We start from the raw sequence: 24,750 nt of genomic DNA, 5'->3' as shown, positions 1-24,750 counted from the left end.
TTGGCTTCTAATTTTGAAATGTGTGGTAGAGTTTTCTATCTTTAATCAACTTTTCTCATTACGAGGATTGTTCCTGTGTTGTGTGTAGCCAAAGACTACTTTAGGAAAGTTAAGTTGGCTTGTTATTTTACAGTATAGCAATTTCAAGCATAGTTTATCTATCTCTAGCCTATAAGATGTAAATTATATAATGTACCTTTATTATACTTCCCATTTATGTTTCTTTGCATTTATATTTTAGCTGATATGAAATCAGTGAAGCAAGTATTATTTCATTGCACTCATGACAATTTTGAGGTACCTCAAAATTAAAACCAGAAACCTACAGATATATTTACACATAAGCATAGTATCAAGACATCCAAACTGGTATAAAAACATTTATATGGACTAACTTGAGGACAGTCCGTTGTGAAGTTTTGAAATCTTAACAAAAACAAAATGTTTCTTTTTTTCAATTTTTTAATGTTTATTTATTTTTGAGAGAGACTGAAAGAGAGAGAGAGAGAAAGGAGTGGAGGAGCAGAGAGAGAGGGAAACACAGAATCGGAAGCAGGCTCCAAGCTCTGAGCTGTCAGCATGGAGCCCCACGCAGGGCTGGAACCCATGGACTGTGAGATCATGACCTGAGCCGAAGTCAGATCCTCAACAAACTGAGCCACCCAGTTGCCCCAAAAATCAAATGTTTCTAAAGAAATATACCACAGTAGTAAACTGAAGCAAATCCAAACTGAGGGTTGAGATCCAGTTGATCTGGACCCTGCCCCCAGTGGACTCTGACCTTGAGCAAGTCATGTAAGTTTCTTGATACTTGTCTTCTCCCCTCTGAAATTGAAGATTTGGGCTCCACCAATGAACTTAGATTTAATATCTTCAAAAAAAAAAACAATATATATATATATATATATATATATATATATAGAGAGAGAGAGAGAGAGAGAGAGCGAGAGAGAGAGAGAGAGAGAGTAATTTGATCCTGAAATAGATCAGTGACTAGTAATCATTTATTATCTATCTTACTAATTGTTTTCACAACTTGCCAGAAGCCAGGTTTATCTCCTCCAAAGCTGATTGGCAACACTGTTCATGCTAACACTATTAATTTGCTTAAAAGGTCATGTACAAACAAATTATCCTGAGTTGGATGACTAGTTAGTAGGTATTTAACATTTGGAAACCTGTGGGGAGTTGTTTGTTCATCATTTATGCTCTTTTTATAATCCGAATGCAGCATTAGTTCTTGGGCAAGGGCTGATGAATGTTTGTTTTGACATTTACCTTCTCTTTAAAGGATGTTTAAAAAAATTTTGGGGTGCCTGGTGGCTCAGTCGGTTAAGTGTCTGACTCTTGATTTCGGCTCAGGTCATGATCTCACAGTTACGTGAGGTCGAGCCCCACGTCAGGCTCCGTGCAGGCGGTGCAGAGCCTGCTTGGGATTCTCTCTCCTCTCTCTGCCCTTCCCCCACTTGTGCTGTCTCTGTCTCTCTCAAAATAAATTAATACACTGAAAAAAATTAAAATTTCTTAAGATCTATCTTAGTGAGGAGGGGATTATATTTTTGTGTGTGGTTCAGAAGAATGTATTAAAGACCAAGTAGTTGAAAAAAATAATTTTAATAATTACAGCTGTCTCAAATTGGATGGTTTCTTTTTTTTTTTTTTAACGTTTTATTTATTTTTGAGACAGAGAGAGACAGAGCATGAACGGGGGAGGGTCAGAGAGAGGGAGACACAAAATCTGAAACAGGCTCCAGGCTCTGAGCTGTCAGCACAGAGCCCGACGCAGGGCTCGAACTCACGGACTGTGAGATCATGACCTGAGCTGAAGTCAGCCGCTTAACTGACTGAGCCACCCAGGCGCCCCTCAAATTGGATGGTTTCTAAGGGAGAAAGAGGGTTTCTGTCCTAGAGGTCACACCTGGATTTTGCATCTACTAAGATTTAGACATCATGATGTCTTCTAAGGTATTCTCAAATTCTGGAGTTTGAAGATTAAGTCCTCCCTCCACCTCCCTACTCTACCATTCCTTACATGATGTCTTAATTACCAAGAAGAAATAAAAATGTCCTGTACATTTGCATGTTGACATGTTGAGCCTGCTGGTATTTTTGATGATCATTCTATCTCTGCTGTCCAGTGTACATGCCCGTTCTTTCTTTCCTCAACACACTAAAGGTTTTTGACACCACATTTCAACTATTTCAGTCTATTGACATTTCAGTAGGTTTTGATTTGTGGTCATGGTTGTAGGAGAGTAAAGATACTGGTCAATAGAAACATTTATTGACTTAAGAATATAAATACGTCAGAAATATGCCTTTTATAGAGAGACTTGCCTTATATATACAGGGTTATTGAAATTATGGTGTTCCACAAAAAAATAATTCATTGGCTCCTTAATTTGCTTTACAAACCAACCTGTAAGAAGACTTCTTTAATTATATATTTGATATAATACACTTATTTCAGAAACATTTATTGTACAGTGAAACTTACATGTTCATCAATTCCTTTTCCCTTTTTTTCCCTATAAAAATATCAAGCGACATTGGGTTCAATACTGATCCTTCATACTCCATTTTTGTGTTAAACTGATCACACCACTATTTACTGTTTCCAAGTTTATGGTCTTTCACTGAATTTGAGCCCAAGACAATAATCGTGTTTTTGTGGAATGTGGCCCTTGCTATATTTAACAGGTCCTTGCAAAGGTCTCATTTGTGAAATATGCCATATTGTACATGATAATCTTCCTGATTGCAACAATGCAAAATTACCCCATACCCTCTCCTCCCAATGCAGGAAAAGGCTACAGCTGAAATAATTAAAATCCATACGCTTAATGATCTGTACCTTCTGCAGGGTGGCACATTACTGTCTCTAACAATGTTTAATAGCTCATAACATTCCATACACTTAATCATCAATTACTGGCACTTGTAGTCCTTTTGCATACTGAACATATCTTGATAGAGGGAAAATTGCATTGGAAGAGACTCAGTTACCCACCTTGGAAAAAAAAAAGAACTGGGCCAGACCGAATGAGGATGAGTGGCTGTCTTTGGAGCTGCTTGAGCCACTGAGGCAGGACCATAGCCAGGCCATCTGGGTGTTTTGGGATTTTGTTAGGTGAGGAGGAGGTTTTAATTTGCTTGTGTAACACTGTACTTTGTTGGTCTCCCAACCACTTCGGGGCTATATCCAGAGCCCCTGATTGGGATGTCAGGTGACTGGGATGCTGGCCTCACCCAGCCACCTGACCCCCCCACAGGTGAATTGCCATTTAGTTTCTGTGTCTTTATATGGAAGGTAAGAGTGAGGTGCTGGACAAACCTGAAGAGGTTCTACCCAGATCAGAATTTCTCCGGTCTTAGTCACTTCAGGGACAATGGAACCATCAGCGTTCTGCCATTTTCCATGTAATTTCTTGTTTGCTCAGAGTTGTTTGGAAAAATGAAGAAAGATAAAGAGTCCACAGAGTCTACTACCCTTGGTAGGATGACAAAGGGAAAAGCAGAATCCTTATTTTATAATAATTACATGTTTAAAAAAATGTTTTTAATGTTTATTTTTGAGAGAGAGACAGCCAGAGCACGAGCAGGGGAGGGGCAGAGAGAGAGGGAGACGCAGAATCTGAAGCAGGCTCCAGACTCTGAACCGTCAACACAGAGCCTGAAGTGGGGCTCAAACTCACGGACGGCGAGATCACGACCTGAACCAAGGTCAGACGCTTAACTGACTGAGCCACACAGGCACCCCTAACTAAATGGCTTTGATGTAGTTTGCATGATACCTCCTCTTTATATACATAAATATTATTTATTAAGCATTACTATGTTAATTATTTTAATTGTTTAATATAATTGTGCACTAATATACATTACATCTATAATTATATAACATACATTGTATTTAACATTGTAATTAGTTATATATTATTAATATACCATATAATTATAATTATACATGATTAATATATATAATATGTATTATGCATATAAGGCTTTGTTTGCATATTTAGGCCAAAGATTAGTTTGTTTTGGTAACAGAAGGACATGAACTGTGCCAGCAATGCTATAGATGCTCAGGGATAGAAGTGACAGGATCTGCAGGAGGTAGCTTCTTTTAATGCAGATTTTGCTTGAGAAAATACATAATTTCATCCTCCCTGAGCCTCAGAGAAAAATTCAGATTGTCGACCTTTCCTCCCAATCATGGATTTCAGTCATAACCAGCCTGGGGTGAAATGCACACCTTGCTGTCTCAAGTTCTTGATTGTTTCCAAAAAATTTTAAGACTTTTCCCCTCTTGGTAGCAAATGCTTATGAGAACAAAACAAAGGAGAGGCTACTTTTCTAGTCACCTTCCTTTCTCAGACTTTACAGCTTCTCTGCTGCTGACTGAACTCACAAGATCAACTTAAAACAAATGGAAGAAAATATTCCTATTATGTCACTGATAAGTGCATAGCATTCAGGATTTTGTCCTCTCTTCTTGCCTTAGCAGCAGTTGGATCTTTTTTAAAACATAAAGTGCCAGACAGGCCTTCCTTTGCTCTTCCCAACATTCATTGAGTCACTGTACAGTATAAAATATATGTTAGGTGCTAGGAATAAAGAAATCAATATGCTACAATTATTTGTACCCTGACCAGATTTACAGTCTTGGGAAAGGGTTGAGGACTCAAATGTATGCAGCGTAGGCAGCCATAATTCAGCTCTGATAAGAGACAATAGGGAATATTGGAGCCTGGAAATAATTGGAGAAATGCCTTTATTTAGTTCTTCCCTCCAACCTTCCTTCCTTCCTTCCTTCCTTCCTTCCTTCCTTCCTTCCTTCCTTCCTTCCTTCCTTCCTTCCTTCTTCATAATACTCTGCTAACTGAATAAAATAGTTCCTTGATAGAGGGAAATAGTGTACTCATCTCCAACTCATAATACACATCCAAATGGAATTATGAAAATACATAATTTTAATGCAGTAAGTAGATTCTTAAAGTTATTTCTAAATTATAGTTGTTAATAGCACAGATCCTAGAGCCAGACTGATTGTCGGTGGTGGCTCTCCCACTTGCCAGCTGTTTGACCTTAGGCAAGTAATCTTCCTTTTCTTTCTTCAATTTCCTCAGGTACAAATGGTGACAGTGCAAGTATTTACTTCATCAGGTTCTCTTGAGTAGTAATTGAATTTTAACAAATAAAACTCTTCAAACAGAACTTGGCACACCATGAGCTCTAAATAAAAGACTGTTCTTACTAGGGAAAAGACGAAACAGCACATGTTAAAATATTAAGTCTGAATAGACACAACCTGATAGATTCTTAAAATGGAAGGAATCCTGAGTCACCTTGTGGGCACCATAGACTTGCTGCTGAAATAAGCCCAGAGAGGAATATTCTTCAGTATTTACTTATGCATTTAGTTCAACTGTACACCAGCCAACTCTGGATAATTCCTATCAAGGGAGTGCTCACCTTTGTCTTCGAAAAAGGAGCCAAGAGACATAATGTAATATGTCAAAATCTTGTCTGGTAATGCTGTAACTTCCATGGTGTTCCATGTCTACATTGGCCATTCCTGGTTTTGTTTTTTTCTTAACTAGAAGATCTAATTGGCTTTATTAAGCAATTCATCAATTGGGCAGCATCCCATTTAGCCAATAGAGAGATGCTCCCTACATTGACCCTTCATTTAACATTTCATTTGCTTTATCTCCAGTGAAGATACGTATTTCCCACCATGCTTTGAAAATGAGCTAACCATAGCAGTAAATGGTTTTTAAACACTACATTGCTTTACAGATTCTACAACATAATCAAAATGATAAAACATTCAGATGATGTGCAGTGTCCACTCAATTATTATTTTAAAATTCTGTTGTGTCTGTTCCTTCACTGTCTCTGTGAGTGTGTGGCTCAAAGAAGATGTGTAGTTTGGGGAGCAGAACCAGACAAGAGTGTGTGAAGCAGTGGTCAGGTATTAGACTTCACTAATCTTTCTTGTCTAAAAATACATTGCATTTTCTGCATTGCTGCAGAGGATTCATTTCTCAGGATTTTCTAAGGTTTGTACCTCGAGGAAAATATGTGTGAAAAAGGTTCTGAGGCAGCCATAGGTTATTATGAAAAGGGAACAAATTATAGCTAAGAGGGTTGGAAACTTTGCTCTTTATTTCTTATCTTCTCTAGGAAGTCTACAATGGGAAAATATCAAGAACATGAACCATCAATATGTGCCCTATACTTTATGTAATTAGGCAAAAAAATCTATGTAATTAAAGGAGAATTTATATAACTAGACAAAGGAGAATATACAGTTGCAGATATTACATATGATAACTGTTGGTTAGACATATTGCATAGAGAACTTTCTGGAAGACAGCTCAACACTTTCTGAATCTAGCTTTTCACCATACCCTTTTCCCTCACTTCTCACAGTTTTCCAGTAGTTCATCTGTCAAGTATTTAAAGAGAGCTTTTGTTACATGCAGGCTCTGCCTTCAAAGGATGCACCACATGGTATTTCATGCTATTTTGGTTCATAATCTGCTTCCAAAATGACTTTTCTACTCCTGAGCCTCTGTCCTCTGTATGTTATCCACCTCTTCTATTTATTATTATCATCCTGCATCATTCCACATTTGAGTAGATATTATTTCAAGCTTATGCACAATTATCCATCCATCCCAGGGCCTCTGGGGTAACATAAGAACCAGAACAAGCATCAGTGTGAAAGCCAAGTACTGGAAACATTTGGGAGGGGAGTTATTTTCTGCCTTAAAACAATAAATATTTTTATTGGGCAGATGTTTTCTTGCTTCTCAATTATTGTGTACACAGGAATGGAATCGACCAAAATATGCACTTCCAAACCTTTAACAAGGAGTTCATGAACTATTCTTGTAAGGGGGAGGATCACAGTAATAGTGGGAGCAGTGATATTAATGACAATAATGAGTGAGCCCCCATTATGAGTAAACACTTGTTCTGGGTGCTTTGACTGTATCACCTGTAACCTTTAACCATAATGGCAGGTCCACAAGGAAGCTCTCATTATTTCTGCCCCTGTCTTGTAGTTGAGGGGACTCAAACACAAAGGTTGGATAATCGCCAAGCTCTCATTTTTGGTAATGGTTGCTGTGGCATTAGAGTGTGATCCTAGGTCTTTGTGATTTTAAAGGTTACTTCTCCTTTAATCTATGAGTTAATATATGTATGTTTTTTAGAACAATACTTACGTAATAAGCCTTTATATAGAAGCTCTCTGTACATGTTGTTATTCCCTTTGGTCACTTATTTGGAGATGTTAATTTTTCTTCTCTCTAGCAGGTGGTAGTGGCTTGAGGAGATCAAAGGCTTTACTAGAGAAAATTTTTTGTGAGCTTAGGTCCATATCAAGTAACTGAGATTGAATAAAATGGTATATATATTTTTAAAAAGGCAGATCTATTATCCTCTCTTCATTGATCCCTTCTCTCTTCTACACATGCATGCTGTTTCTTAGCTAAATATTTTAGTCCTCTAGAAAAGGCGGTTCCCTGGGAAAATAACAAATTTTATCCTGATAAACTCACTTATCATTGCTTAATATAGATTTCCATTTTAATTCAGTAATCTTAAAACTACAGGGAAATAAAATGCATTAAAGTCATAGTTGACTTCAGATTGTCGTTCCTTTAAAATCTTTAACAACATAAAATCATTTATACCTGTTTAAAATGAGTTTTTACTTTTAACTTGAATCAAATCATCTTCTATTTATCTTAGAATAATGTCAGAATTTAGCATGAGGTTTCCACTTGAAGAGTCACATTAATGTGGGTCTCTCTCCTCTCAATTTCTCCTCCCCTTCCCTTCTCTAGTCTCTCATGAACATCTCCAGAGATCCTTCCTGGGGTGTCTGCTGGGGGCCACAACTTGATTAGCTCCATGTAAGAGCTCTATATTGCTACATGTTGCTCAGCTTTGAAGCAGTATTGCTGACTGAATGGCCAGTATCTGGATTAAGTGCCATTATACTGACACTTTATACAGAAACCTGTACTTGAATATTAGGTTGATTAGATAGGGTTCCTCCTCATGCTGATGGGTGCAGCTGGGCTCACCTCCGAGGGCCCTTGGTATAGAGAGTAGCCCTACCTGAGTGGCCTACTGTTATTGTGGCTCATATACCAATTTCGCTTGCAGAATTTGGGTTCAACCATGTTACTTACTAGGTTCATATGCAGAATAAATCTCCCCTTTCCTTGAATAAGTAGATTCATTCCAACATCAGCTACTGCACCCGTGATACCATACATAAATTTGTCCATCTTTAGATGTGGTGACCTTCTCAATATTTCATTAGATTTGCTACCACTGTGGATGTTCTTTCCAGCTGCACTATGCAGAGTGAGAATGAGATAGTCTTCTCCCACAACACAGATATCTGCCAATGAGTCTTTTTTTTTTTTTTTTTTTGAGGGGGGTGGTTCAGGGAGTGAGGAGATTTATGCAATCCTGTAGCAAGGGTGGGACACCTGAATTAAATATGTATCTCCTAATTGCCAGCCTCCACCTTAAAGTATATTTAGTCCTGAGGGGTCAGATCTTAAAAATTCACCTTTGTGCCAATATGGTAATGAATTTTTACATGTCTCCCGTGCTGTTAATCAAGCTATTTGTTGGTGTATTGGCATTGAGACTAGGCTGGTTGGTTATATAGTATGCTTATTGTAGACAGTAGTCTCTTTTAAAAATCTAACAATGCAATATATTTCCTGACACGACTTCGTTTCCCAAGCATGAAAAGTATCCCTCTGAGGGTTTGAATAACTGTAACATTGAGTGAATTACATTCTATTCTGATCTGCTTGTGAAATGGAAAGGGGTGGTTTGTTTTGTTTTCTCTTGTGTCTGAGGATACATTACAGGACACAGAGTCTTTCAGTGATATAATTGATTAGGTTTGGATTAATAGATCAGAAGTAATCATTTGTATAATAAATATTGGATGACTTTTTTTTTTTTTTACCCTAAATTAAATAATTGGTCATATTAACTCTCTTTTTCAAGTGTATTGAAGAAGCTTGTATTGCCCCTGTGTATGCTCTGCTATGTGAAGCCTCATGATTCTGCTTCCCAGGCCTCTTTACCCCAGGTGATATCCAGTCCACTGACAGGGAACCTATCTCATCCTCGTCAGTGACCCCTCTGTTTGCTACTCCTGCATCCCTTTGTACAAATATTCAGTATTCACCAAACACTTGCCTTCCTCCTGGTCTCCACATCTGATCAGTCCCCATATCTGGTCGTGCTTGAACACAGATCTCATTAATATCCTCTCTGTATCCCTTCCTCTCTGTATCCCATTTCTATTTCCCACCTCATTACTGCTGCTTTCCAACAGTCATGCACTTGCCCTAATAACTAGTGTCTCTGCCCTAAACTTGTCCCCTGCACTTTATTTCATGTGATGTAGCCAAAATAAAAATCTATTAATGTCACTTGCATCCCTGCTGAGGACACAGTTCAGATCTCGTTCATGGCTTTCTAAGCACTGCCACCTCTATTCTCTGTACCCCTTCCTCCCCGTGCCTCCCACATGACTGTGGTTCCTCACACTCAGCATCCTGCTCCAGGTTTCAGAGCCTCACACAGCATTTATGCTGCTGAGGGTGCTGTTCCCACCACTGTCTTTCTGGTGAGCACCTTTTAGTTCTTCAGAGCCCATCAATGTTGACAGCTTCTCCCTGCCTCACGCTAAATACATCAATCACTTCCCCTTCTTTGCCTATGGTCTTGATCATAAGCCTGTGGTGGTATGTAATCACAGATATTATGAGTATGTATTTACATCATGTTTCCTTATTAGATGGGAAACTCCTAGAGATCAGGGTGTCCTCAGTCACCTCTGTAATTCCAGAGCTTAATAATATCTGACATAGTACAGGCTTAATCAGCATTTGTTGGATTGGTTCAATTCTCTTATAAATGCTCTCTAAATTAGAGAATAGCTTCTTAGCAGGGTATTAAAAGACTATATTTGGGTATTTCTGTAGTCTGTTATTCTCTGATTAGCACAATTAAGAGTACAGTGTTAATGAGGCCAAGGTTTTAGTTTCATTCCTCTGTGGAGCAGTTAACTTTGCACCTCAACTGTCAGTGAGCTCAACTAGCTGCCTAGTAAATACCATTGGCTCCAAGGGAAATGTAATGTGAGACTGATTAAGGTCAGGGCAAATTCATCTCAACTATTAGACACATTGAATTGAATATATTCCTTATTGATGTTTAAAGCATAATTTCACACTTCTGTGTGAAATGAACACCTTATTTTGTCCACAGCCTCTGTCCAATGTGCACTGATGCATTGAACTTCAAGGTGGGTTGTGATGGAGAGTGGCAGGAATACCTCCTATTCATGGTGGTTTTGCGATAAGAACAATAATCATCCATCCATGGATCTTTATGATTGCCAGCCTTTGAGCTTGCAGTCTACCCACACAGCTCTCCATCTTTGTCTTCCAGGTGAGACAATGCGCATCGCCTCTTCGGAGTTTGCTGATGACCCGTGCTCATCAGTGAAGCGTGGCACCATGGTGAGGGCGGCGAGGGCTTTGCTCTCAGCTGTGACGCGCTTACTCATCCTGGCGGACATGGCGGATGTCATGAGACTTTTATCTCACCTGAAAATTGTACGTATGTGGAACTTAGTGAAACTTGCTTTAGGGGCGTGGTAATACTGACTATGTATATTAGAGCTCAGAACTGTACCAAAGATGTTTCACTACTCACCAGATCACTTACCCAAGTGGTATACCTACAAATTTTTCTATTTTTTAATGTATTTATTTTGAGAGAGAGAGAGAGAGAGCACACTTGAATGTGAGGTAGGGGCAGAGAGAGAGGGAGAGAGACTTCTAGGCAGACTCCATGCTGACACAGTGCAGAGTCTGACATAGGGCTCAAACTTGTGAACCGTGAGATCATGACCTCAGCCGAAATCAAGAGTTGGACATTTAATGACTTAGCCACCCAATTATCCCTACCCCCAAATCTTTCTAATACTAAAATTACATTTAATAATATACAAGAAAAGTTATGGAAGGTTCACTTGAGTTTGGACTCTCCTCTTACTTCCTGGAATTCAAAACAGTATATTCTTTTAGGCCCCAGAGGCTGAGCACGGTGTACCTGCCTTGGCCCTATCTTGCGATTCAGAATAGTGCAGTCTGTGTGGTAATTCAGAGTAGGTCAGTTCTTCTGGTTAGCTGGCCAAATGACCACCGATGCCCACCCTAATATGGATTGTGTGTTGAATTCTGTTTTGTTACCTGCTCCATCCTTGCACTTCCATAGTCTGGCAATAAAGAGCCTCACATACACATCTCATGGTTAAAGTCAATCTTGTTGCACCAAGTCTGGCATCTAACGTACCTGGATTGGGTGGGCATTTCCATGCCGCACTAACCCATAGACTCTCATTATAAGTGCCTTGCTTGTCACATTTCCTTCATTCTCTTCAACTCTTTTGTTTCCTAATGGAAGTGGAGCCCTGCCCTAGTCACAAATTTTACTAGACCAGGGTTAAGGCAAGCCTTTCCAGTCCTTGACAGCTAGGCCTTTCTCTAGGCTGACTTGTATCTGTCTGCAACCAGGGTAGTTCAGTCCTCTGAACTCAGATAACATAATTCAACTGCTTAGGAGTTTGGCTTCTGTCTAGAGAGTTTTTATTCCACGCCTCAGTTAATTTCACTTCTGGACAATTAGCACCAACCTTGGACTGACATCAGGGTCCTTAGACGATAAGATGTGAACCATGGGCTTTTCATTTTTTGGGAGTCAACCTATTGCTGGTTTAGTTCCCCTACCTATGGCCATTCCTGGCTTATCATTTTCCCTATTATCCAGCCCTTGAGGTTTTTATTTTCTCTGTCAGTGAAATGAAAAGTAGGGGCAGGTGAGATAAGGAAATGAATCATGAGAGCCCACTCTCACCTTACTTTCTATCTCAGATTTGTTCTGTAGAGGGATTCATCAAGAAATTTCTAAAACAAGTGGTTGTCTGTCAAAAAGTCTTGAGTCACATCTTACCTGAGCTGGCCCCAATAAAAGAGCCAAGACTCCAAGTTATGTATCAACTCTATGATATTATAAAAGGTCTCAAATTCCAACATCTCCAGTATGAGTTCCATGATCATTAACCACAAAGCAAAGATACAGCTGTTCTCAGTTTCTATAAGGGTGCACAGGTCTGAAGACCCAAGGGCACAAAGCTGAGCCTGCTTGGGAGTTTCCTCTCAGATTTTTCTGAGAATGGGCCTGTAAAAGCCAAGAAAGGCTCTTGCAGATTAGATGAGGTGAGCAGTATGAGGAGAGACTTTACCTAGTTCAGAGGATATCAACGGCCAGTACAACATTATGATTCACCATTTGGCTACTGGAATAAGATTAACTTTAATTTTGGTTTGCTGTCCACTTGCCTACTGTGTTGTAATCTACCGTATAACCTCCTTATGTATCAGACGCTGCATCTGTTAATATGGGGCTAGTGGTAGTATAGCCCACAGAGTTGTAGGGAGTTTAAAAAGGGTCAAATTCCTAGGAAGCATTTATCACAAAGTTTGGTGCAAAGTAAGCTTCGCGCTTTATGCACATTTTAGGCAACAAGTAACTTTGTTCTCAAGTGTGTGGGAGAAAAGTTTCATCTTTCTCTTGCAGCCTGCTGAATCTTCAAATGCAACATTTTAAGAAAGATCTTCCCCTAGACAGACAACCTCCCTTTCCCAGGGAGAGAATAGGACCCAACCTCAAGAAATTAACTTGACATCCCATATGTTCTTTTTCTGCACCTCGGAAGGCCCTGTTCAGCCATTCCTGTGATGACAGGCTGAATCTTCTCCCCAAGCTGCCCACATGCAGAGGGTGTCCGTCCTCCAAGATGAGGTGGGATATACAGCACTGGTTCCTGCCTGTAATCCTGCCTCTCCACCCACTTGTTTTGACCAGTGCTGTCTACTGATAATATCACCGCAGTCTGTTGTCTTGTGGAGTCAATTGTATTCTCTTCCCAACACAGCAGATGAAGGGAAGTCGGGGGGAAAAAAAAACGGGTTTAGCACAAAACCACGGAAAGGTCAACCCAGCAATATTAAGTAGTCCTGTCAGACTGTCAGTAGTAAAATTAAAAGTGATTGCAGACTAAATAACACATTTGTTCTCCAGAGAGCACCGCCTCTGTAGAGGGTAGCCGTGGTGGAACATTGCTCTCTTGTGGAGCAAGGAAGGAAGTGCAGGGCGAGGGCTTCCCAGATGCAGGCGGTGGCGGGTCTCACGCTCCGGGTTCAAGTCAGTCAGGCTTTCAAATCAGGCGGCTGTTGCCTCCCTGCAAAAACCCACAATGTGTCAACAATCCGTCCCACATGAACCTGTTGTATACTGCTACTTTAGCTTTTTGTTCTTTTTCGTAGAAGCACATTCTCTCATTCACAAACAAGTGTTGTCTGCAAGCATCTATGTATGTATTTGTTTTTAACTCAGATGAAGAAAACGTCTTTATATGTTTGAATGGAGCAGGTTAGAAATGGTCATCTACACCTTTCTCAAAGCCTTTTCCATATAAAAAATGAGTTTCCTTACCGCACGGGTGATAATACCGAGGTAACAAAAAGGAGTGACAAGTGCTTTGCCGTAAAGTAGTTACTCCAGGGGCGCCTGGGTGGCTCAGTCCAACTGAGCATCTGACTCTTGATTTCGGCTCAGGTCGTGACCTCTCAGCTTTGGGTTCAATCTCTCTGCCCCTCCTCCACTTGTGCTTTCTCTCTTTCTCAAAGTAAGTAAATAAAAACTTAAAAAATAAAGTAATTTTAAAAAAGTAGTGACTCCATTTTCTTTTGGTTGAGATGATAGAGTAATACCCTATGGTGGGTCTGTAGGTTCCTGCCATGGTAACCTTTTTACCTTTAAGCATTATGCATAATATCTTCCTTTTTATCTCTTAGGCCATATGCCAAATTTTTATTGCTGTTCTTTCCAGGCAATGATTTTTTCTCATTTCTGAATGACTTACAGGAACATAGAGGGAGTTGCTTGATCAGAACCTTATATTCATGTTTCTCCATCAATAATTCACTAAGTAGATGAAGTATAGTCAGTTTATTCTCCTAAAATACCCATTTTCATTCTCTGCCCTGCACCCCAATAAGTAATTATCAGAAAATTGAGTACTAATGAGCAAATATAATTCACTCTGTAAAAATGAATCAAGAATTAGGATATCTGTGGAGTTTGTGTGATTTGGCAGGGTGTGCGATTTTGCATTCTGCTACCTGAAAATTATGTTTGGAAACGTATGTTTACATGACTGCTAAAGAGCCTATCTTTTCCTATAACACAGATATCCCTGTTGCCCATATTAAACTACTTGTATTATTATGCAAGTATTTGTATGGGCTTTAAGGTTGAGCTTTTTTTAAACATATATTCAGAATTCTCATGATTACAAAAGGTTTTTGCTGCTGTGTTTGCTTTAAAATCAGGATGATAGTGATGGAATAGTAGGTGACATACAATTCAAAGCTGGGTTATCACCCAGGTGCGAATCTGATGTTCCTCAGAAAAGCTAAAGCAATCATTTGCACATCAGACATCATTAAAAAATACTGAATTATAATCACCTTCATTGTTGAAGTTGCTGGTGAGTGATTCCCTAGCCAGACGTCTGATGTATCCTGCAATCAGCTGACATTGTCAGTGTGTTAGGTTCATATGTGGCACTTCAGACTTCTCAAGGAATCCTGCATTGCAATTGGTGATCATGAAGAGGGATATTTATTTTCCCTAGACTCTGAATTAATGTAATCAGATCGTATTGTCAGTGCTTAGCGTTGGCGATGGCATCACACACATAAACTCATCTTGACATGTATGTATCAGAGAAAACAACCCCCTTTTTTCTATCCTCAGGCTAAGTCCTGGAATAATGATGTTCTTGATTATCTCAGAATCCCTCTCTAGAAAGTGGAATGGCAAAACAGAAAAACAACAACCCCTTAGTCAATTTCTCAGGAAAGTCAGATTGCCTTCGTAGCAACCAGGGGCTAGCTCTAATGCTGCTGCCTCCTGTTTGCAGGACATTGATGAGACAGGGTGACTTTAATATTACCTCTGCTTTTTGGGACATAAGCATCAAATAGTGTTGTGTGTCCTCAGTAACGGATTATTTCTCAGTAGTTGGCTGTGTAGTCCTACAGCTCTAATGTGGCTCTTGTGTTTGAAGAACAGCAGTCAACTGACATAAAATAGCCTTGTTTCTGATTATAAAGAGGGAAATTACTGCCCAGGTTCTTAGCATATCTTTTCTGTCACAGCTATTGCGGCATTAACTTCACACAGCTGGGTTGTTTGGAATTTATTTATGTATTCAGTTATCATTTCAAAAAGGACTTACTGGATGCCTAGTGTATACAAGACACTGTGCTCAGATAACTTCAAAAGTGAATAAGTCTCAGCCCCTGCCTTCAAAACTTTATAGGCTACTAGGGAAGACATTAAGAAAAAAAACTTTGCATATGAGGAAAATGTGCACACGGCTGTGATCTCACCTACAATGAAGTTATACTAATTAGGATGTTTTCCACTTTAAGTAACACAAACACAACTCAACTTGGTATTTTATTTTATTTTATTATTTTTTTCTTTTAAATTTTTTTTTCAACGTTTATTTATTTTTGGGACAGAGAGAGACAGAGCATGAACAGGGGAGGGGCAGAGAGAGAGGGAGACACAGAATCGGAAACAGGCTCCAGGCTCTGAGCCATCAGCCCAGAGCCTGACGCGGGGCTCGAACCCACGGACCGCGAGATCGTGACCTGGCTGAAGTTGGACGCTTAACCGACTGCGCCACCCAGGCGCCCCTATTTTTTAATTAATTAATTATTTTTTTAGTTTACATCCAAGTTAGCCTATAGTACAACAATGACTTCAGGAGTAGATTCCTTAAGCCCCTTACCCATTTAGCCCATTCCCCTTCCCACAACCCCTCCAACAACCCTCTGTTTGTTCTCTATATTTGAGTCTCTTATGTTTTGTCCCCCTCCCTGTTTTTATATTATTTTTGCTTCCCTTCCCTTAAGTTTATCTGTTTTCTATCTTCAATTCTTCATATGACTTCAGTCATATGAGATTTATCTTTCTCTAATTTCACTTAGCATAATACACTCTAGTTCCATCCACATGTTGCAAATGGCAAGATTTCATTCTTTTTTGTTGGAGAATAATACTCCATTGTATATGTGTACCACCTGTTCTTTATCCATTCATCCATCAATGGACATTTGGGCTTTTTCCATACTTTGTCTATTGTTGATAGTGCTGCTATAAACATGGGGGTGCATGTGCCCCTTCGAAACAGCACACCTTTATCCCTTGGATAAACACCTAATAGTGTAATTGCTGGGTCGTAGGGTAGTTCTACTTTTAATTTTTTGAGGAACCTCCATACTGTTTTCCAGAGTGGCTGCACCAGTTTGCATTCCCACCAGCGGTGCAAAAGAGATCCTCTTTCTCCACATCCTCGCCAACATCTGTTGTTGCCTGAGTTGTTAGTGTTAGCCATTCTACATCGACAGGTGTGAGGTGGTATCTCATTGTGGTTTTGATTTGTATTTCCCTGATGAGTGATGTTGAGCATTTTTTCATGTGTGTGCCATCTGGATATCTTCTTTAGAGAAGTGTCTATTCATGGTTTCTTCCCATTTCTTCACTGGATTATTGCGTGTGTGTGTGTGTGTGTGTGTGTGTGTGTGTGTGTGTGTGTGTGTGTTGAGTTTGATAAGTTCTTTATAGATTTTGGATACTAACCCTTTATCTGATATGTCATTTGCAAATATCTTCTCCCATTCCATCGGCTGCCTTTTAGCTGTGCTAATTGTTTCCTTTGCTGTGCAGAAGCTTTTTATTTTGATGAGGTCCCAAAAGTTCATTTTCAACTTGGTATATTAAAAAAGGAGTATATTGGCTCACCAAAGTAAGAAGTCCAGGGGTAATTAGCTTCAGGCAAGGCTTGACCAAGGCACAAAAATGTGATAAGAACCAGGCTCTTATCTCCTTTCCTTCACTAAGAGCACTCTTCTCTGTAGGCCCTTTTGTCAGTCTCAAGATAGCTGCTAACTATTCTCAAAATACATGCTTCTAGACTAAAGATAGCAGGAAAGAGTGAATTCTCCTCCTGTTTATTTTTAGCACAAATAAAAGTTTCATGGTCTTGTTAATTCTATTGGCTTATGAATTAGGTGATTATCTCTAAAAATTATTTAGAGGGGGAATGGGATGTGTTGATTTTTTTTTAATTTGGTCAGTGCTTACTCCTTTCCCTCACCATCCCCCAAGTCACAGATGGGATCAGTTCAACCAAATTATAGTGTTGGTCATTTGGGGTTAATATGAGAAAGGGTGATGTGGCTGGGAGAAGGAGGTCTCAGGATTGGGCCTTATTAAATTGAATGTGATTTGCTTTTCCTGGAACCAATTTCTTGGACCACATTGAGTATGTGGGAGTCAGAAGCCCAAGCTAAACTGTAGCCTAAAGGTTGAGGGTGACTGGGAAGAGGTTGGTCCCATCAGAAGAGCTTGGGGATATATCATTCTGTTCAGTGATGAGATTAAAGCTTCACAGTAAGTTCAGCAGGGGGAAGCTTAATATGAAGAACTGTTAACTCCAATAGCAGACTAGAGTTATAAGGGTTTGGGTAGCAGGAAGAGAGCTCTAAGGAACATAGGAATAGCAGATATAAGGAGCAGCTGCTACCCCAAAGACTGGGATGGAGCACTTCAGGGAGACCCTCCCAGCCACTCTGAGCCAGGGCCAAGATCCAGATATTCCTACCTCACTGGGTGACAGAGAGGTCACCAAGGTGCCACACAAGCTAATGGAACTTGCTGGAAATCTGCCCTTAGTGCGCTCATGGGGTGCTTGTGCCATAAGAAAGGAGATAGATTCAGGTCAGACAACAGACTTCAGCTACAGAGAGCTTCACACACCAAGGGAAGGAACAAAGGCATGAGAGCAAGAGAAGGGACTTGGGGTGTTCTCAATAATATAATTGATTCTGTCTTGCTGGAGCATACAGGACAAGGTGGGGAGAGGCACTAACAAAGTTGGATGGGGCAATACAAGTTGTTTAGTGCCTCAGATAACATGATGATTCATTTGCACTCTGTGTGGGTTATAGGGAGCCACTGAGTACTTCTAAGCCTCAGAATCAGATTTGTGATTTATATCAATAGTTTTGGTAGCAATGTGGAGAAAGAATTAGAAAAGGGGTGCATCCGAGCAAGGAGACAGATGAAGAGATCATTGAAACTATCCAGGTCAGTGACTGAAAGGCAGGTGAAGGCAGTGGCAGTGCATGTTGTGAAAAGGAGGTAGGTTTTAAAGATATTAAAGAGGTGGAATGACTAGATCCTGGAGACTGATCAGATGGGGCAAGGCTCTTAGTGAGTGTTCATCATCAACTGATCAGTACAACCCAAACCCAAACCCAAACTCCATCAACTTTGTAAACCTATCCTTTCTGGGAAACTGAGACAGTAGAGCTGGAGAGTTAAAAGCACGAACTCTGGAGCAGACTACCTTGGTTCAAATCCAGGCTCCCAACTCACTTGCTGTGAGACCTCTCGGGAAGCTAGTGTAACCATCCTGACCTCAGTATTTCCTGCATAAAGTAAAAAATAGGAAAACTATCAACTGAAAAGAGCTGTTTTCTGGGACGAAATTAGGTATATATAAGCCATTTAGAAGAGTGTCTGGTACATCCCATAAGTACTCAGTGGCACTGGCTAGTGTCATTTTTCTTGCACCAGCTGAAAATAACTTTGGAAATATAAGCTGTATTATTGTGCTTTATAAAACATGACACATGAAGAATACATGACAATAGCATTTAAGCATTCTTGCTTTCTGATGAAATCATTTTCTTCACTTGTTAACAAGAAGACAAAATTTAATCAGGAGAAGCAGCTTATGAAGGAAAGAAAATATTTAATCAAGAAGGCCAGCTTTAGGGAGTGCCTGGGTGGCTCAGTTGGTTAAGTGTCTGACTTTGGCTCAGGTCATGATCTCATGGTTCGTGGGTTCAAGCCCCGCGTAGCGCTCTGTGCAGACAGCTGGGAGCCTGGAGTCTGCTTTGAATTCTATGTCTCCCTCTCTCTCTGTCCCTCCCCTACTTGCACTCTGTCTCTGTCTCTCAAAAATAAATAAACATTAAAATTTTTTTTAAAAAGCCAGAGTTAGGAGGCAGAGACATAAAATATGATGGTGCTGCGGTATCAGCAGTCACACCAGAGTACATGATTAAACAAGTAAAGTAATAGAAGGTGGAATCTTACATCTACTCATTTATTTACTTAGCCAACTACTGTTTCCAAGATAATATATATTTTTGAATGTTTATTTATTTATTTTGAGAGAAAGAGAGAGAGAGAGTGAGAGAGAGGCAGAGAGTTCCAAGCAGGCTCTGTGCTGTCAGGGCTCTATCCCATGAACAGTGAGATCATGACTTGAGCTGAAACCCAGAATCAGATGCTTAACCAACTGGGCCACCCAGGTGCCCCCAAGACAATATTTTTAATTTAGCTGTAAAACTAGATCCTAATAAGAGAATTATATAAGACTTATTAAATAGTTTAGTTCAGGTCACTTAAATCCAATCAACCCCATATCCACAAGAGGATCCTGAAATGAGGTTAGTCTGTCCCAACAGGATTGAGGATCCTTACGCCCTGATTTGTGGCCCTGGTATGGATGGTAAATTTTGATGGGAGAGCCAGGTGACACAGTCCAGGGGGGCGAAGGATCGACTCCTCAGTTCAGTACCCCCATCTCTATATATCTGCCTGACTCCTAGGAGCTGCTTAATAAGTATTGAATGACTACATGGATTCACAGACTACTTTTCGTATAATGAAGTAAATACATGAAGTTCCAATCAGGAAAATGGGAGACTGATTTAAAGAGCTGGTTGCCGGGGCGCCTGGGTGGCGCAGTCGGTTAAGCGGCCGACTTCAGCCAGGTCACGATCTCGCGGTCCGTGAGTTCGAGCCCGGTGTCAGGCTCTGGGCTGATGGCTCGGAGCCTGGAGCCTGTTTCCGATTCTGTGTCTCCCTCTCTCTCTGCCCCTCCCCCGTTCATGCTCTGTCTCTCTCTGTCCCAAAAATAAATTAAAAAAAAAAAAAAGTTGAAAAAAAAATTTAAAGAGCTGGTTGCCAACAATTTGACAAAGCTGTAGTCTGTGGAAGGTAGGCCTGCTTTAGGAATGGGGGTAGGGGCTATTTTGAACAATCTCCGTGAAAAGACCAAGATTTTAAGAGTTTTAAGTGACAAACTCCGAAAATAATACCTAAATCCACTAACAAGGGAGAAAATTTTAATATCTTTTCTAGCTCTTTGAGTCTTTTCAGCTGTACCCTGCCCAAGCTGCCAATATTAAGGACAGGTGTACCTGGTTGAGCAAAGAGTTCTCACTTTGGTGTTCACAGCCGGGCCTGCTGTGGGAGGAGAACAGTTGATTGTGATATCCAGGACTCCGAGGGCATTCTTAAGAAGGGAAGCTACAGGGGCACCTGGGTGGCGCAGTCGGTTAAGCGTCCGACTTCAGCCAGGTCACGATCTCGCGGTCCGTGAGTTCGAGCCCCGCGTCCGGCTCTGGGCTGATGGCTCGGAGCCTGGAGCCTGTTTCCGATTCTGTGTCTCCCTCTCTCTCTGCCCCTCCCCCGTTCATGCTCTGTCTCTCTCTGTCCCAAAAATAAATAAAAACGTTGAAAAAAAAAAATTAAAAAAAAAAAAAAAAAAAAAAGAAGGGAAGCTACAGCTGCTGCCTCTAAAGGCTTCCTTTATCAGCTCATTGGAAAAGACTTCCCAGTTCCGGACAGGCGCGTCTCTCAAGCTTCCCCCTTATAACACCTCCCCAGGCGCTCTGCTCTGCTTAGAGCCCTCGCTGGCAGGCCTTCACTGTGAGGCTTCCACTCCCCCGAGTGCCTGGTCTGCAGATGTTCCAAGCGCCTTGCCTCTTGGAAATTATTTGGGAAAACATCTTCATTAGATACTTTCCTTAACAGATACTCCAATACTTAGCTAGACGCTGAGTGGCAGGTCAGTGTCTCTGTTTAAGGAGCTACTAATTCTTGCCAGTTATTCTAAGTGTTTGCTATTTTGCATTTCTTTCTTTTCTTTCCTACATATACAGAATACCTAGTTTGAGAAAAGAGTAGAGAAGTCTTTGTTCCATTTCTGTCATATACTTTGATCTATTCAAGTTCTCTGTTTCTTTTTGTATTCGTATTGGCATTTTATATATTTAGAATTTATTGCAGATACAATTAAAATTCATTAGCATGAGAGGTTTTATCTTCATCTTTTTTATCTTACTGTTTAAATTATCTCTTGTTGATAGCCTCTTGTGGGGTCTGTTTTTAAACGTTCCATCTGTTGGGGCATCTTGGTGGTTCAGTTGGTTAAACATCTAACTATTGATTTCGGCTCAGGGCATGATCTCAAGATTTGTGAGTTCAAACTCCACATTGGGTTCTGCGGTAACAGTGTGGAGCCTGCTTGGGATTCTCTGTCGGTCTCTCAAAAGTTCCATCTGAGAGTTTTTATCATAATTACAGTATTTAGCCCACTTATATTTATTTTCTAATTGAGCTTAGTTAGCCATCTTCATTTTTTCATTTTTCATTTACAAAAACCTTCATTTCTTCTATAATTCTCACAATAACTTTGTGTAATATGTAAACATTATTACCTTCATTTTATTAAATGACATTGAGGGTCTGAAAGGTTAAGTGGCTTGCCTGGATCATAATGCAAACAAGTGACAGAGCTGGGGTTCAAACACAGAACGGTCTGACCCACAGCCTTCCTCACATATATTGACTCATATCTAACAATGTGGGGCCTAGGGAGGTTTTCCTTTTTTTTTTTTTTTTTTTTTTTAAGTTGTTTGTTTATTTATTTTGAGAGAGAGCATTGGGTAGGAGCAGAGAGCCAGAATCCCAGTTAGGTTCAATGCTGTCAGCAGGGCTTGAACTCATGAACGGTGAGATCATGACCTGAGCTTATATCAAGAGTTGGATGCTTAACCAATTGTGCCATCTAAGTGCTCTGAAAAAGTTTTTGGAGAAAGTGTCCTGAGTATTCTGTATAAGAACTACCTTTTAAAGTGTTTGGCTTATATCCCTGTAATTTCCTTTAATCCAGACACCCAGAAAGAAAATATCATTGGCTCTGTTTAAAAAAAAACAAAAACAAAAACAGGACCAATTTGGTTATTCTATTAATTTTGACTTCTCAGAAGAAGTGTCTGGTCACTGCCCTTTTTTTCCCCCCTTTTCCTTCTTGTCCCTTCAGCATCCCCCCCACCGTTTGTCTGCTCCCACCACTCTCTGCTATGGTCCCATTTCTTCCAGACCTTGGACTGATTCTGAACCCATGTTTCTACATGAGAACTTTGCATTACTTGACCTTTGGAAATCCTTGTAGATTAAAACTCTAAGTATGGCTAAGTCTACCTTTACACAGAGACCCCATCATTGGTGTTTCTTTTTAAAAGAACTTCACTAAATTAGAAACATAAATTCAAACCAGCATCTGGATTCTTCAGATACAGCCAATGAGAAAATGTAAGGTATAAAGCAACAAAACAGATACTCCCAATTGGTCTGATTAATATTCAGTAAGAAGCCTGTTTTATATATGTATTAGAAAACAAATCCAAGATTTAGCTCCTTCTGAGATAATTATTTTGCTCTTTGCTGGAACCAGTTTTTATGTCCTCCGGAAAGATTTACAGCTCAAATAAGCAGCAGGAACAAATTAACTGCCAAGAACTGTCCTCTCCATGATGGTGTTGATAGCCGTGTTAAGATAATTACAAATCTATTAGAAAGTGAGACATCACTGATTTGTTGTTTTAAAGGCTTGAGGTATAAGATTCTAATTAAACTATGAAAATGCTTTATCTGGCCTATTCCATACCATAAAATGTAACTTGATTTGAGTCCCTAAAAAAGTATCTTGACACACAACAGTCCTTTTTTTCAATGATTGTTACTGTTTTTCCTTGAGTATTATTAGAGCCTGGATAGGAATTGAACAAGACTAACATTGAGAAGTGAAAGTATTTTATATTTTTTTACAGTTAAGAAAAGATTCAGAATTTCCATAGGAGATGTGAATGGAAACTTAATTTTAAGTGGAGTCTAGATTACCAGCGTTCTAAATAACTTCCCTGGCTTGCTACAACTCTTAATAAAAATGGGTTAGCCTATTTAGTAAATTGAATGGCATGTCTACAGAGAAAAAGGTTGATGATTTCCATTATCACTGGTTTATATACACGATTCTCTTCCTCCACTCAGTGAAACTTGATAAGGATATTGAATTAGGTATCTTTGTGATTGTGTCAAGCTTAAACAAAGGTAGATCTCCGTAGCTCAGAACTGTGTTAATCTCTGGCTTTTTCTAGCTGTTTTAGTGGTCCTTTGTATTTCCGCATTGTCAAACGATGAACTCCCTGTATGTTCCCTTTGGCTTGCTTCAAATACAAAGAGCTAATCAGAATTCTTCAGTAGGCCCTGCATTTTCTTCATTTCACATGACTGAGCTGCCTGCTCTTTTTCTGTTGCTTCTATTAGAAGACAGCATTAGCAGAGGTCTGTCTACTAGGGTCCCTTTTTGTATAGAAGAACTTTTGATTGAGCAAACACATACCTGTTTTGTGCCTTACTCAGAATTTTGTTCTTGGTTATTTCCACTGACAAAATAGCAAGTTGACTGATGATGTCATGGATTACTTCATATCTCAATTTTAGTTTTAACTTAAATTGAGACCACAGGTGTTTAATGTTACCAGTTGTAGAAATCTTCACACTGTAGTAAAGTCATTCTGGAGGGGGCACCTGGGTGGCTCAGTTGGTGAAGTGCCAGCTTCTGCTGGGTCATGATCTCCTGGTTCATGAGTTTGAGTCCCACATCAGGCTCTCTTGTTGTCAGTGCAGAGCCTGCTTCAGATCCTCTGTCTCCCTCTCTCCACTCTCCTGCATGTGTGTGCTCTCTCAAAAATAAATAAAAACATTAAAGTCATTCTGGAGAATGACTTTAGTACCACCCAAATCCTCAAGTCATTTATTTTATTTTTTTTAATGTTTTTTATTTTATTTTTGAGAGAGACCTAATGTGACTGGAGGAGGGGCAGAGAGGGAGACACAGAATCTGAAGCAGGCTCCAGGCTCTGAGCTCTCAGCATAGAGCCGACGCAGGGCTTGAACCCACTAACAGTGAGATCATGACCTGAGCCGAAATCGGAGCCACCCAGGCACCCACCAAATCCTCAAATCATCTGTAAAGGAGTTCTTAGTGAAATTCCTAATTCAAGTCTAAGACCTCTCTGCAAAAGTTGCATGATCCAGTTGGCAAGAATTGGAAGCAGGGCACATCATTAGGGAGGCATGCCTGCTCTCATTCTGCTCACCTGCATTCTACCCCAGCTGACACCACCTTCAGTGGCAACGAAGCTTCAGATTCACTTGCTTCTCCACGGAGTGTACAGCTCCTCTTTCCAGTGGATGGCAGGGTGTGAACTCAGTTCACAGTTACAGGCCGTTCAGCTCTGGCTGCAGAAGTGTTGCCAAGAACTGTGGTTGCAGATTCAAGCGCACTCACACTTCAGGGAATTCCTTCAGTTTTCGTTGGTGAAGCACTTCCTCCTGAAG

The 24,750-nt window shown here is 40.1% G+C and overlaps 1 protein-coding gene across 4 annotated transcripts in view; it reads left to right on the top strand.

Moving 5' to 3' along the window:
• The window catches only part of CTNNA2 (catenin alpha 2), a 1,114,437-nt gene that overhangs the window by 328,955 nt on the left and 760,732 nt on the right, over positions 1-24,750 (top strand). For all 4 annotated transcript variants that reach the window (XM_025932078.2, XM_025932082.2, XM_086700738.1 and 1 more), the window contains exon 4: positions 10,510-10,676. In XM_025932078.2, coding sequence (XP_025787863.2) covers positions 10,510-10,676 — 167 coding nt within the window. The remainder of the gene's footprint in view (positions 1-10,509; positions 10,677-24,750) is intronic.

Source organism: Puma concolor, chromosome A3 (genome assembly GCF_028749965.1).
Source record: "Puma concolor isolate L17-30 chromosome A3, mPumCon1.1.hap2, whole genome shotgun sequence".
In the NCBI taxonomy this organism is placed as follows: domain Eukaryota; kingdom Metazoa; phylum Chordata; class Mammalia; order Carnivora; family Felidae; genus Puma; species Puma concolor.
Note: the sequence above shows the minus strand (reverse complement) of the source record. Positions and strands in the feature narration are given on the sequence as shown.